The 13,768-nt window shown below is 39.3% G+C and overlaps 1 protein-coding gene across 7 annotated transcripts in view; it reads right to left on the reverse strand.

Annotated features, from left to right (window-relative positions):
• PLCB4 (phospholipase C beta 4) overlaps nucleotides 1-13,768 on the reverse strand; it is a 179,541-nt gene that overhangs the window by 16,897 nt on the left and 148,876 nt on the right. For all 7 annotated transcript variants that reach the window (XM_008642015.2, XM_017745246.1, XM_017745249.1 and 4 more), the window contains 4 exons: nucleotides 11,224-11,273; nucleotides 11,035-11,100; nucleotides 6,047-6,162; nucleotides 2,141-2,216 (listed from right to left, as the gene is read on the reverse strand). In XM_008642015.2, coding sequence (XP_008640237.1) covers nucleotides 2,141-2,216; nucleotides 6,047-6,162; nucleotides 11,035-11,100; nucleotides 11,224-11,273 — 308 coding nt within the window. The remainder of the gene's footprint in view (nucleotides 1-2,140; nucleotides 2,217-6,046; nucleotides 6,163-11,034; nucleotides 11,101-11,223; nucleotides 11,274-13,768) is intronic.

The raw sequence follows: 13,768 nt of genomic DNA on the forward strand, positions 1-13,768 counted from the left end.
CTTGATATTGGGACCTACTTTCCTAATGCAGGGGAGTAATTTGCATTTGCTAGGTTAATTGTGTGTGAAGTACACGTTGGGACATTCAGATTTAATTTCAATATTCTATGTCAAACTCGGGCTGGATGTTTCCTCATGACAGGAGGAGTTTTGTAGATGAAAAGGTCTCTTTGGTGCCAAAGGTGTGTACAGGCACATTGTGGCACAGAGCTGTACTGGAGGACATGAGCTGTAATTAAAGATGAATTATGTTCCAATCTGATATCAAAATTAGTGGGCCAAATGCTGAGAAATGCTGAACAACTGTTAATTAATCAAACTCCTAGTATATCAGTGTAATGCATTCAGCATCTCAGAATTCAATCTACTTTAATTGCACCTACCTTCATCTAAGATAAAAGTTAATTTCCCTATGGTCTTGAGCACTGTTTTCCAACCTGTTGCTTGCAAACCTTTGAATGATCTCCAGGAATAATTCAAGGGCCCACACACAGCAGTTGAAACAAAAGAGGTTGGTAAATAATCTGGGCAATTTTGATGGAACCACAGTGAGCAGGACATTGAAAATCATTAGAGGAAGCTTCAGAGGGGGATGACTTGCAGAGGAGTTCTTTGGGAATTATCCAATAATCAGAAGCTTGGAATTTCAAGTCTTACACTGAAGTCTTACAGTTCAAATCTTACCGTTAAGTCTCCTTTCAAGATGTCATCCTAGAACCTGACATGGGAGTGGACAAGAAAATCAATCTTTTTTTCCAGGTATGGATTAAATTGAAGGCAACCAGTTTGAAAGCAGGATTTTGAAAGGAACAGGGCTCAGAAACAGAATATATTTGTGGAAAGGGAGAACATGAGTCACATTTATTGGATTTGGAAGATTAATGAACATTTGGATGTTCCTTGTGTACAAATGACACTTAACTCCAGACTCTGAGTGACATAGGTGAGAGAGAGATCAGAGCAAAGACATTTCTATGTAATGTAACTTCAAATGAGTTTTGGAGCTTATGTCTGGATGATTGGGAGCCAGTGCTCCTCAGAGAGTTTGTTTCACTGAGAGAGGAATAAATTTTTTATTTTTTAAGTTAACTTTTATTTTAGGAAAGGGTTCTGGACTTTTCATAGGGGAAGAAGATAGGGAGATAAGACAGTACTTTAGGTTTTATTCCTGGGGGTGGGGTTGCTACATCTACAACTGAGAGGGCAGCAACAAGAACGCAAACTTTGTTTAGAAAACCAAGATTTTCTCCACATGAAATAATAAAACCAAAGACTGAAGTTAAAAGAAGGCAAGATGAAAAGTTATTCTAGCCTCAAAGATGGCTGTGTTTGTGTGAATTTTCTGTTCTCGTCTGATTCTTTTTACAGGTTATAGATTTCACTGGGGTCAGTCTCCAGTACTGCCCTCTCTCCAGATGATTTTGTACATGGATGAGCCTTCTGGTGTCCCGGCCACCCTCTAGTCTGGATAGCTTTCAAAAACATGTCAAAAAGTCCTGGATAAGACTTCCAAAGGAAATAGGGAGTCAGTGAACACAGTAGTGGGATGGAAGTACAGAGGAAACAGCTCTGAGCAACTCCTGTGAGCCATGACCTTGAGACCAGCTTTTCCAAATTAGCTGAGATTGAGTCCCAGGGCACTTTTATTCTCCAGGACCTTGTAGAAAACAAAGCAACGAAGCAATGGGGAAAAAAATCCCCACTAGAAGTAAGAAGGCATTTGGCTCAAGAGCAACTTGGAGTCCTCATTCCCTAAGAAACAGATTACCAAGGCCACGGCGACAATGACGGAAAATGAAATAGAAGCTTCTTTATGTATGTATTTTGGGAATGTATTTAGCATCCAAATTTCATATAACACACATTCTCTTTGTTTAACTAGAGCTGACACAAATGACCAGTTTCACTTCACGAGGCACAAATACGACTCTTTCTTCAAAAATTTCAAAACAGCAGGAAATTCGTGTTGCTTTAAAAAAATTTTTTAAGGAACACTTTTAGACACTCAATTACTCCCATTCTTTTCAACATGTTATTATTGCTGAAAATGATTCATATGCTTCCAAGGAAATTAACTACCACTTGGGTCTCAAATCTCTCTTTCAGAAGTTGCATGTGTTAAAATTGGCTGTTTGCTTACCTTAGATTTGTGATCTGATGTTAGTGTCTGAATTTTAATTTCCGTTTCTTTCTTCAATTCAACACAATTACTTCCTCTAAAAACAAAAGGAAAATCGCAAATGTGTGCCACAAGTTAAACATCTCCCCATTCAGTCAGCTCTTACTAATTAAAATGTTAATCAAAGTTGAAGTGCTGCACAGTATTGGAATGAAATTATTTCTTCTGGCAATTCATTCACAACTTACAAAATATTGTTGGATTAATGATCATTCAATTCAAACACCACATGATTAATTCTAGATTGGCCCAGCAATTATTCTGTTGCTGAGGATGTGTCAGGCATCTCCATTTATGATACTCGGTTCCTTTTCCAGGCTTAAAATACCTTGCCAAGAGAAACCAGTTTCTGCCTGAAAACTTACAGGCCTATTCAGTGCCTTGCCATGATTTTAGACTCTGTTTTAAAAGTAATTTTGTTACTTATATTTAGTTGGAGGCAGAGGAAACAAAGTCATTTGAATAATTACCTCCCAGGGTGATTTGGGTGTACTAAATTTGAACACCTATAGAAAGTGTAAGTGTCCCTCTGTGAGAATAGGTGAATGGGCTGCAAAGGAGGGGCCTGGAATAAAACAGTATCTTGAGAGACCTCTGTTTGGACACCACTGTAACGTTTTTGTGTTGGATTATCCACTAATGTAAAGTGATGCAGCTCCACTGTCTGGACAGGGACACGTTCATTTATCAGCTGCAGCTGGCCCTAATAAGAAGGTCATTGCTTGACTGCAGGAACATTAATCCATGTTTGCTCCAGAAAAGGAGATTTATGAAACTCTTAACAAGTTTAAATCCTATTTTCATATCAAAGTACTGCTAAACTTACGGAAATTAGCAGAAAATTTTACCATCAAACAACACCAGGAAAGCCCTTACTGAAAATAGTGTGGTGTGTCTTGTTTTCCAAGGTCCAGCAGTCATTTATTTTCTAGCCACAGCAAGGGAAATTGTGTAGATGTTTCTTGCACTGATTTGACACTTTGGAAGCAATCTAAAGTCAGAGAGAGAGGTTCTGACTGCTGTTACCACTGCCTGAAAAACCCAACAGCTAAAAGAGATGTGTTCTTTGATCACACTGTGATCAGGGTGCGGCTGTAATGCAATATCTGATTTGTTGATCAGTATGAAAGACACTGATTCTTTGGCGTGAATCAGACACGCTTTATCCCAAAATAGCCTAATTAGTTCAATCATTGGACTCTTCAGAATACCGGACATCCAAACTGATCCCTTCTCTGGAAACGCAGCTTTCATCATATCCCAAGGCAACTTCCAGCGAGTTTGGACACTGGGCATAATGGGAATTGCCCCCAGCTGCAGTGGCAGAGTCCATGGTTGAACCATGGAGTCACAGCTGGGAACAAATACCCAGGGACAGCCCAGCCCAGTGTCACCTACCCATGCTCACACAAACAGATACACTTGGATTTCTGAACAGTCCCAATAAATCAGAAGGATCTTTATGTGCCCTGATTTTAATTCAGAGTGGGAACACAACCATACCTATCCCCATATGCCTCTCTGAGATTTGCAAGCATCTGAAGTGTATGACAGAAATAGCACAGGGAGCAAAACCCTGTCCATCTGTCAGTGAATTAGCATGTGATTAAAAAATCCTACTTTGCTGAACAATATGCAGTTGGCATTTGTCACACCATGTGGCAGAAATGGACCACAAAAAAACCTGCACGACAAGATCAGAAGAGAAAGTTGTCTTTACACCTATCAAAGGCCTTTTTGTCAGGAAATAATCTGACAATTTCAATATGAATGCCTTGAAAACACGTTTAACAAGTTCTCTTAAAACTTTTATTGCTTGCAAATGCTCCGGAATGATAGCCAAGGAAATGGAGCTTTTCCTGTACTCACTGAACCCAGGACTCTGGCTTCATCAGAGCATTTAATAAGTTCAGTAAAATTTATAAATGTCAACCAATGTGTTCACTTGTACGCATGTCCTTTAACACACTGCACAGCTAGGGTGAGCATAAGTACCTTGCAGAGTGGGCTTTTAGGGCTCACCCCGAAGGAAGCCCTTTAAATATTTTGCTATGGCATTAAAAAGGGTTTTCACAGGAAGTCTGTGTTGATACTGATTTTGATTTGGCTGCTAATTAGATGCCAAAAGGTAGTCCTGTAACACTGAAGAGCCATCAGGTGACTAAGAGCTCTGGAGTCCATGGAAACTATGGAACCATGGTAAGGAACAGTATTTGGCTTTGCATTGGAGCTGCTTCTGGAGTGGTCATTTCCAATTTTAACTCATAACAGGAAACTTATCATAAAGGCTTTGGTGTCCATGGAAGAAGCGTTATAAAATTAAGAAAAGATGCTGCAAGTAGCCAATGAAGTGACCTCAAACTGGGAATCAAATTATCAACTGCTTTGATACTTGTCCCATTTTGGGGTACTCTGGACAGCATTGTTATCCAGAGCTTCCCAATATTTATTGCACAGAGCCAGCCATTTCCACCTTTAACTTCCTGGCACACCTTCCTTGGCTGTTTAGTCTGGACAGGCAGAGGCATTGGCTCCTTCTCAGGCCAACAGGAGCACTGAGATTCTTAAATACCAGAGCACAGGGAAACCTTTCTGCCCCCACAAGAATTATGGTGCAATGCCCAGAGTTCACTTCTCTGCCCCTGGAATAAATAACCTGACTGTAATTAAAACTCCAGCTATATCAGTAACGTTCTGCTGTGCTGTATTCTATGAAATTGAATCAAAGCCACATTAAATCTATCAGTCCTGCAGTTTTCCCCTCTCTGTTTGGAGTAGTGGTAATTTTCTGGAAGAAGCTCCTTGGATTAGAAGTATTTGTGTGCTTACAGTTCTCCTGTCTTGGACAAAAAGAAGTACAGCATGAACTGCGAGCTTTCAGTAATTTAGTGAGGAGAATTCTCCTTTCCTTGTTTACTTCTGACAGTTCTGTTTCTGTTCCTTTGCCAGATTGCAACGTGCACACTCAAAAACCCACCACCGTTCCAAATAATTTACAGAAAAAGTAGTCTTGGAAGATTCAAGGCCAAACAGGCAGCTATGTTCAGTATTCAGTGAGTGAGTTGCTGCCAGCTGTTGTTGCCAGATGACAACAATATGAAATTAAGAGCAACTATTAGCATAGCTGGATATGGAACTAAATTAATTCCTGCTGTCTCAATGAAATTCCAGTGACAGGGTGAAAGGTGGAGAGGAGAAACTGCTGCCAGATGAGCAGCAAGGCAACAGCAGGTCCTGCTACTTAATTCCAAATTAGAATTAGACATTTTATTGAAGTCATCAGCATCTTCCAGGAACCTTTCTGGGACAAGCAGGAGATCCACACAGATAATATCCCAGGCCATCAGCTTGTGCAAATCAAAACAGCTCTACTCAAGTCAAAGGAGTAAGACTGATTTATCCCACCTGAGCATCTGTAGGTTTTTTGTCAAAAAGAAACTTCAACTCAACAGCACGGCAAAAGTCTATTATTTTCAAACATTCAAGATTTAAAAGCCAGCTTTTCCCCTAAAATCAAATCATTGCTGCTTTCTGGTCATTAGGGCTGTTGAGGACCTTAGTCTGCTCTCATGGAACACGACAGTGACATTCCCTGGGGAGTGCAGTGAGACCAGACCAGATCAGACCACAGAAATAAAAATTTGCGACAACTCCTTCGCTTTTAATTTTAAAATTCTGATAGCAGAAGACTAGAGAAAGGCAGAGTGAGTCCCATATTTATGAGCTAGGCTCATTCTCAGGTTGATGTAGGATGCTGACTCAAGCTGCAATGAATGCTTTTTATGAATGCTTTATTCCAAACCACAAAGCATAAGATATCAAATCTATTTCAAGTCTAAAGAAAAATAATTTAATATAATCTCTTACCCCTTCTTCTTCATCGCCTTCTCTAACATTTTCTCGTATGATACCTTTTCTTTATCATATTGGGCCACTATTTTGTCAATTTGTGTGCAGTGCAACTTCTGCATGGCGCTGTGCTCCTGGAAAACAGTAGGACCTTACCATTAGGTTGCTAGATTTTTGACGTTCAATTTTCTTATAAGAAAGAAATATCAGTGTAAGAAATACCAGTGTATGTATGAACAGACAACTCTGACAATGGAATTTAATCTGGTCTAGCTGTGTAGTATTAAACATTCCAGGTATTCCACCACAAGCACCAAAACATTTCTCCTTTGTTAGAAAAATTAAAACCTGCAGTGAACCATAAAAATATGGTACATTTTGAGACAAAGTAATGATGGAAAAGAAGGAATAAATGGAATAAATTGGAGTAAATGTCCATTTAAGTGCAATTCTGAAGACCTGGCCCATGGCCCCCAGTGACTGCAGCACTCTTATCATTAAGAAATCCCACCTTGTGGCAGAGCTTTTCCTTTAGCAAGCAATAGCAAGCTGTGCAATACAACTTAACTTTATATTCTCCTTTATCTGAACAGCAGCTCATAATGATGCAAATATTTGACCAGCACGGAGAGCACCAAATATTGAATTTACACTACAGTAGGAAAAATGGTTCTTTCATTTATGTTATTTTATTAATACCCAATTGCCCTGCATTTTATCTAATCGTGGCAAAAAGAACCTCATTAATTAATATGGCTTCATCCAGGACTTTATCTCTATTTTTTTACAGCTCTTTTTGCATCTATTCTACACTTGCTGTTCTACTGCTCTTTATTATTATTTTCTACACACCTTTGCCTTATCACTGTTTCTTCCTCTAAAAATGCTAATTAAATACTTTTACACTCACTTTTACCAAAACATTAATACAAATGCTGCAATGCTTTTAAAAATCTAGTACTGGGCTGTACCCCAGCACGCCAGCATCTGCCAAGCACTTCCCTAGGGAACACATACAGCTTCCAAGTGTTGTATTCAGAGTGGGGAACTGAATTTGCTTTTCCACAGAGGATTTAAAGGTAAACAAATAGACTCTGTCAATATTAAAACATGCCAGCCTCACCAGGGGATGTTTACATTGACTAACCAGGCAGGGAAAAAATAGGGGCAGTGAAAAGAATGACTCAAGCTTGACAGCACCAGCCAGCCACAGGTGAAGTGATTGAGAGCATCTCTCAAACTACCCACTCCCCTCTGAATGAGCAGAACTGTCCAATTCGTGCCATAAAAGACTAAGCACAAATTCTGCAAAGCATGAGACTCCTGCCCACTCCATGATCTAAAAAGGCACATCATGCAGAGCTAGAATTCCTGCTTTTCCCTCACAACAACCATCATTTAAGCCCTCAGTCTTTGTGACACTGAAATCTTTTGCAGATCCCCTCTACTGCTACATCCTGCTCATATGAAAGTCTTGCATCTGAAACATATTGTGGACCATATCCCCTCATTCCCTTCCCTGGTTTTCCTCGCTATACAAGTTTGATTTTCTGTCTGTGCTCAAAAGAAAATCCATCACACCTTGATACTGCACCCCAAACATCTGTCAAGATTCTAAGAAATATGAATGGGTTTTTGTAGCATCTTTTGTTTTCAAATGCAAAGTTTCAGTTGGTAACGTGTTTTAGGTTGATTCAGAACATGTTTGCAGGTAAAAGTCCCCTCAGGTAGGTTCTCATGATTTCCTCAATCCCACTGAATTTGCACACCTTTCCATGAATACATTCACAAATTACATGTCATTACAGACTGAAGCCACAGATCTGCCAGTGTTCTGAGAAGCCACATAATTGGTACAAAAAGACTCAAATCACAGCAAGAGTATCCATGGGAAAAGAATAAAGAGTCATATACTGTTCCTTTGGGGTGTGTGTGTGGGCAGAAATCACAGTTCAGTCTATTAAAGGGAAGAGGAAATAAATTCGCATTATACAAACTGTTATTCCTGCCTGGTATCTCCCTAAAGCAACACAAATACTGTGTACAACTGAAAACTGAGGTCTGGAGGATTCTTATTACAGAATAGAAGGATGAGGAAATAAAAAAAAGGAACTAACACTTCCAATTCAAAAATCCATTTTGCAGAACTTTATTAATCTACAGCCCCATCATCTTTTGTACTCTTGCTTTTGCATTGTGAAATGAAGATTTTTTTAATGTTCTTTTTTACTAGGCTTTAATCCAAACAGTATTTTCAATGTCAATACGGAAGTGCAGGAGATGAATTTGGGGATTTATATTAATTATGCAGCTCTGGTTACTGTCTAGAACCATATGAAATTCCTCAAGGGGCACTTGCAACTATCCCTGTCGTGTCTGAAAACTCCAGAACTGTACACCACAATCCTCTGTTGTGCTGCTGGGCTGGTAGAGAATATATATCAAGGTAATCCTTCACTATCCTTCCTCTTCTGTCTAGCCCAAAAAGCACAGACACTACCTGATAGCCCTGAAAAATAATAAAGTGAAGCAGGGACCCACAAGAGCAGGCTGCTAAGAGGTGAAGTTGGTGACTGAGATATGTCCTTTGCCCTTACAGCCCACCTGCCTGTGATGCCACCCCAGATCATTCACCTAAACAGTACTCAAGATATAACTTGATAAAGAAGAAATATAAACCACAGGACATCATTCAGACATCAGCTGTTCTGCACTTGCACAGTAATATTCATACTGGGAGATTAAAGTTACTTCAGGGAATGCAGGCAGGAAATACTCTACCTCAAAAGCAGCCAAATGCAGGTGTTTTCATGGATGTGTTGTTTAAGAAAAGCATTTCTGCACTCTGCAGAAGTGACTGGACATATTATTTTAAAATTACCAAAAGCACAGGTTACCAGAGCTAAGATTCAAGAGAAGTTATTCCTAACAAGGAGTTTTTTTTAAATGGTGACAAGTATATGAATTTGCCACTGTTTTTCAAAAGTCAAACACAAGGAATACTACAGCACCAGAGGCTGATAGCTTCCAACTGGACTGAGGTTTGGATCATGTTCTTCACTCCCAAGAGTAATCATCTGCTCTTCAGCAATCCCAACACAGGGATTTTTGGAGAATGCTACTGTAGCTGCTGGAGCCAAAATGGCTGAGATGCTGAACAGAAGTAAATAAATGAAAGGTAACATCAAAGAACACCACCGACAGAGTGCTGTGTGCTGGGAAGCCTGGCACCACTTAATTTTTGCTTTCCATAATGCATTTTCCAAAGCCAAGTTTAGATGGAAAAGCATTAGACTTTTCTTTCCTTAATAAGCATCATGAACAGTTCCCTTCTGCTTACTTAGTCCTCCAGATCTCTGGAGTGTCTATGGTTAAATGAGAGCCAGCCTGTTTCTGGAGCTTTTAGGTTCCGTCTGCTTCAAACACAGGCTTCCTGAGGCTGATCATGGATAACCAACTGCAGAGTTCTCCTGCTCCATCCCAGCTGATAAAATGCACTAAGAACAGCGAGGAGCACTGCCCTGAGATCAACTCTGAGCTAACATGGCTGCACTTTCCTGCTCAGACTCTCTGAATTCCAGGAGCCGCCCTTACTGGAGCCTTTAGGCAGGCATGCCCCAGGCAGGCACTTTACTGTTAGGACAGGCCTGCACTCTGTACTTAGGACCAGCAGGACACAGGCTGGCTCAGACATAAAATAGCTGTGCTTGAGCTAATGCTGAAAGCCCTTCTGAGCGCATGGTGTTTTTAGATTATGGCTGGCAATTTTTTCCTCAGATTAGAGGAAGCAGGTGCAAGCCTGAAGAGATGGATCATTTTTTTTTAATATTAACAAGCACAGTCTTGGCTCAGATATCCGGTGGGTCACGTGTTTGAGGGAGAGACACCCCTGAATATGTCTGTTTTCTACATAACCACAGGACCATTTCTGTAGCAAACTGCTGGCTGTTGGCCAATGAAATGACAAAGTAGTGTCTAAAAATAAGAAGCTCTCCAAAAGATTGACCCTATGAAGGTCTAGAAACTGTTGATATCAAAAAGTGTTGGTGACAGACACTTTTTCTTTGAGCATGGGCTCTGTACACAACACAAAAGTGCAGAAATCACTCGTTTCCCCTCTGCACAGAGTCAGTAAGGAGGCTGAAATGTAACTATTTGATTTTATTATATGGCTTTCAATACTAAGAGCCCCACAAAAGTGCCAATTATTGAAAGTAATTTCTCCATACTTCATTGTACAGAGTCCCAGGCCCAAACAACAGCCATGAAAATAAAAACAAGGACTGATATTAAAAATGCCCAGGCAACCACATGACATGAGATCCGCAGTGAAATTTGTAAGCAAAGACAGCAAGGCGGCAACTGCCCCAAAAGCCCAGAATGGATTTACAGGTTTGCCAAAATTCAGAACTTGAGGTATTTTCTTATTATAACTCATTCTGTAACAAGAGTAATGGTTTTCTAATGACAGAGGGCAGAGGAAAACTGGCTGTGATTTTCTAACATGAAGTGTATTTGTGGTAGTGTTGTATGTAATTGTGGTACCAGTGCCAGGAAAAAGCTGTAACACAGATATAAACGAGGAGGACCAGGACACTTCATTTCTCAGCTACACATCCCAGTCCTCTCTGGTGATTTTGCAGTTTCTCCAGTGCCTGCCCTAAGTGCAGCACCACCTCCCATCATTACTGCCTTGTTTTCCCATGCTACCTGTCAATAATAATAATATTATAATAAGAGGGAGCAAGATAAAATCATTACCTGAAAAAGGTGAGCCTTGAATGTTTATATGGGTCAAACAAATGTGCACTGAGTCTCAGGCAGACATACAAAGGGTTGCCACAGGGAAAATGTGCTCACTGCAGCATATTTCAGTATATTTTAAACATATATGCCTTTCTTGGGAGTCCAACTACCATTCAAATTCCCTATAATTTAATTAGGAACTGCCTGTGCTAGTGAGCAACTGTTTTCAGTTAGGCTCAGAGAACTCTTAATGATCCTACCTTGGCATGTTTCTTCTTTAAGGCATTCAGCTCTTTCTGCTGTTTCTTTAAGTGCTTTATATAAGCCTAAAAAAAAGAGAAGCTGGATCAATTTTTCTGTGGCCATATTGACTTTAACTAGGTAAAATCCTGGCTACTTAGAACAAAAAAATTAGGAGCACACCCTGGAAAGCTTGTGTCAATACTTACCTTCATTTGCTTTAAATCTTCTATCTTCACTTGAGGAATGAGGTCTATACCTGGGAAGGTATTGATACAGTTTATGTAAAATTTCATACATACTAGTATATCTCATATTTAAAAGTTGGGTTTTACCACAGCAACCTACATTTAACTTCACAATTAATTAATGTTTTTCACGACATTAAAAAAAAAAAATCACAGGTTAATGAGAAAATTATTTATCAAGATACAGTTAATTTCCTTTTCCCATGCACTCTTCAATCAACTGCCTTGTGGAAAAAGAACGGAATCAATGAGTGTATTTTAATCCCTTACAGTTCTGGACTGAAGTGTCAAAACACAGCAATTTGAGAACTGAAAAAAAGCTCCTTCTCAGCAAACACAGCAAACCATTTATGAATATTAAACAACTTCAGAATTTTGGTCCCGAGCTGGAGATTGCACTGGCACCACTTCTTTCAGTGGGGAGGTTTCTTGGGTAGGGTTCTACATGACTACAAAAGGATTATCTGAGGCTAGGTGTGCTTCTCGTCAGGTAAAAACACAGCAGAGAAAATTTACCTGCAGCCTGTGCAGTAACAAAACTAAAACTTGCATTTTGCTTAATACCAGGTTATGGGAAAAGGAGCAGAAGTGCGCTCCAAGACTAAAGGAGAGCTTAAAAAATGAAGGGGAAACAGAAAACCAAAAGAAGTGAAAATTCTAATGAAATTTCAATGACACAAGACTTAACAGTACTATGTAGATGAATGAAAATATGTTTTGATCACTTTAACTGCAATGCAAACAAAACCCGATCCCATTTAATGTTTATGCTTTAATAAAAGCTTTGTGACATATTAAGGGGTTTTTAAAAACTAAGCACATCCTACATGTAAGTGTGAATAAAAATGCCAATACAATGGCACAAGAGTTGTAATTTTTAGGCTTTTCTGAGGTTTCGCACAGAAATGTTTGCCTGTGTATAAACACACTGCAAAGATATTTAGTTAACTGCTCTTAATAGTGCCTGTGGACTATAAGATTTCCTTTGCCTTGAAAAGGACTTTCTGGCTTTTAAGGTGAATTTAACTGGAAAATGCTCAGACACTGTAAAAAAGGAAACAAAAAAAGGGGCAGAAGAGGTAGGCAATCTCCTTAGGGAATATGAATTTTTTCTTTTCTTAGAAGCATAAGATGCTGCTCAAGTATATGGAATCAACATTAGTCTAGTAAATGAGACAGGAACAGATGTAGGCACAGATAGAGGCTGAAGTTTTCAAAACCACAAGTGATTTAACTCTTACTGAAAATCTGAGACCAAAAAAACCCCCACATTCTTGTGCATTTGAAAGCCTTCCCCATTTTGCTGGGTAAGTAATTTCTAATAGCAAGATGAGTTGCATATTTTAACAGTGGTAGAATGATTCAGATCTTAGCAAATCATAGAGGTAAGAAATACAAAATGAGAATCATTACATGGGATATCAAAATGAACAGCTCTATTATAACATGCAAGAATAATGATAAAAATTGCAGACAGGAAAGTGCTAAGTACTGAAATCTCAGTTTAAGAGCAGGCTTGCATCAGGCTGTGGTGTTTAAACAGACTTTCTGAAGATTTTATTTTAAAACATTTACTACATAGAACTACAACATAGAACATCTCCTCAGTTGTCCAGGTCTGACTCCATGGCAACCAGGAATCAGTTGTCAACCCCAGCAACTTTCACACCTAATGAATGCACAATAAAACCAACACATGTGCATCTTGGTGATGATACATGAAGTAAGAAAACACCTCGCTGCATAAAGTGACCTGGGCTTTACACCAGGGAAGAACTTCAGAAAGAGCTCAGGTGCCAGAGACAACCTGAACATTTGATTCATTGCCAAAAGTGAGTCCAGAGAAATGGCATTCTGGTTCTCAAGAGATCCCTCCACAAGTGTGTACTCAGCCATGTGTGCTTAAATTTAAGAACAAGAGCCCTCCGTGTTCCTTTTCCCTTTGGGCCAAGGTGGATGAGTGAGTGAACCACATTCTAATTCTTGTGGCCCATTAGAAGAAATATTTATTGTGTTTCATTCAGCTGTACAAATTTGTCTTCTCACTTAATCTTCATTACCTGGGATGACATGGGAGAAACAAATAATCCCATGTGACTCTATAAAATGACTTTGTAGAGTGAATGGTGAAGAGTTAGGAAAAAATACTTATTTCCTTATAAATGAGCACATTTAATTTTTTTTTTTTCAATAAACATGCCATTTCCATAATCACTATTCAGAGTAAAACCACAATGTGAAAACATTTCTAATTGTTGGGAAATCTCTACAGAATCGAGTGAATTCTAAATACCTTTAATTACTTAAATCTGCAACTCTGCCAAGGGATTTGTGAGGGAAGAAAAAAAGCAGAAGTGTTTCTGTGGGCTATGCCAGATAACAGTCACTCCTGTTGGCACTCCTCCAGGAATCTTTACTAGTAAACCATTCCCAGAGTCATGCAGGTTATAAGTAACATATACATATATATTAAACAATATATCTGTGCACTATAGGTGTACAGCTA

This window comes from Corvus brachyrhynchos, unplaced genomic scaffold, assembly GCF_000691975.1.
Source record: "Corvus brachyrhynchos isolate BGI_N302 unplaced genomic scaffold, ASM69197v1 scaffold69, whole genome shotgun sequence".
In the NCBI taxonomy this organism is placed as follows: Eukaryota; Metazoa; Chordata; class Aves; order Passeriformes; family Corvidae; genus Corvus; species Corvus brachyrhynchos.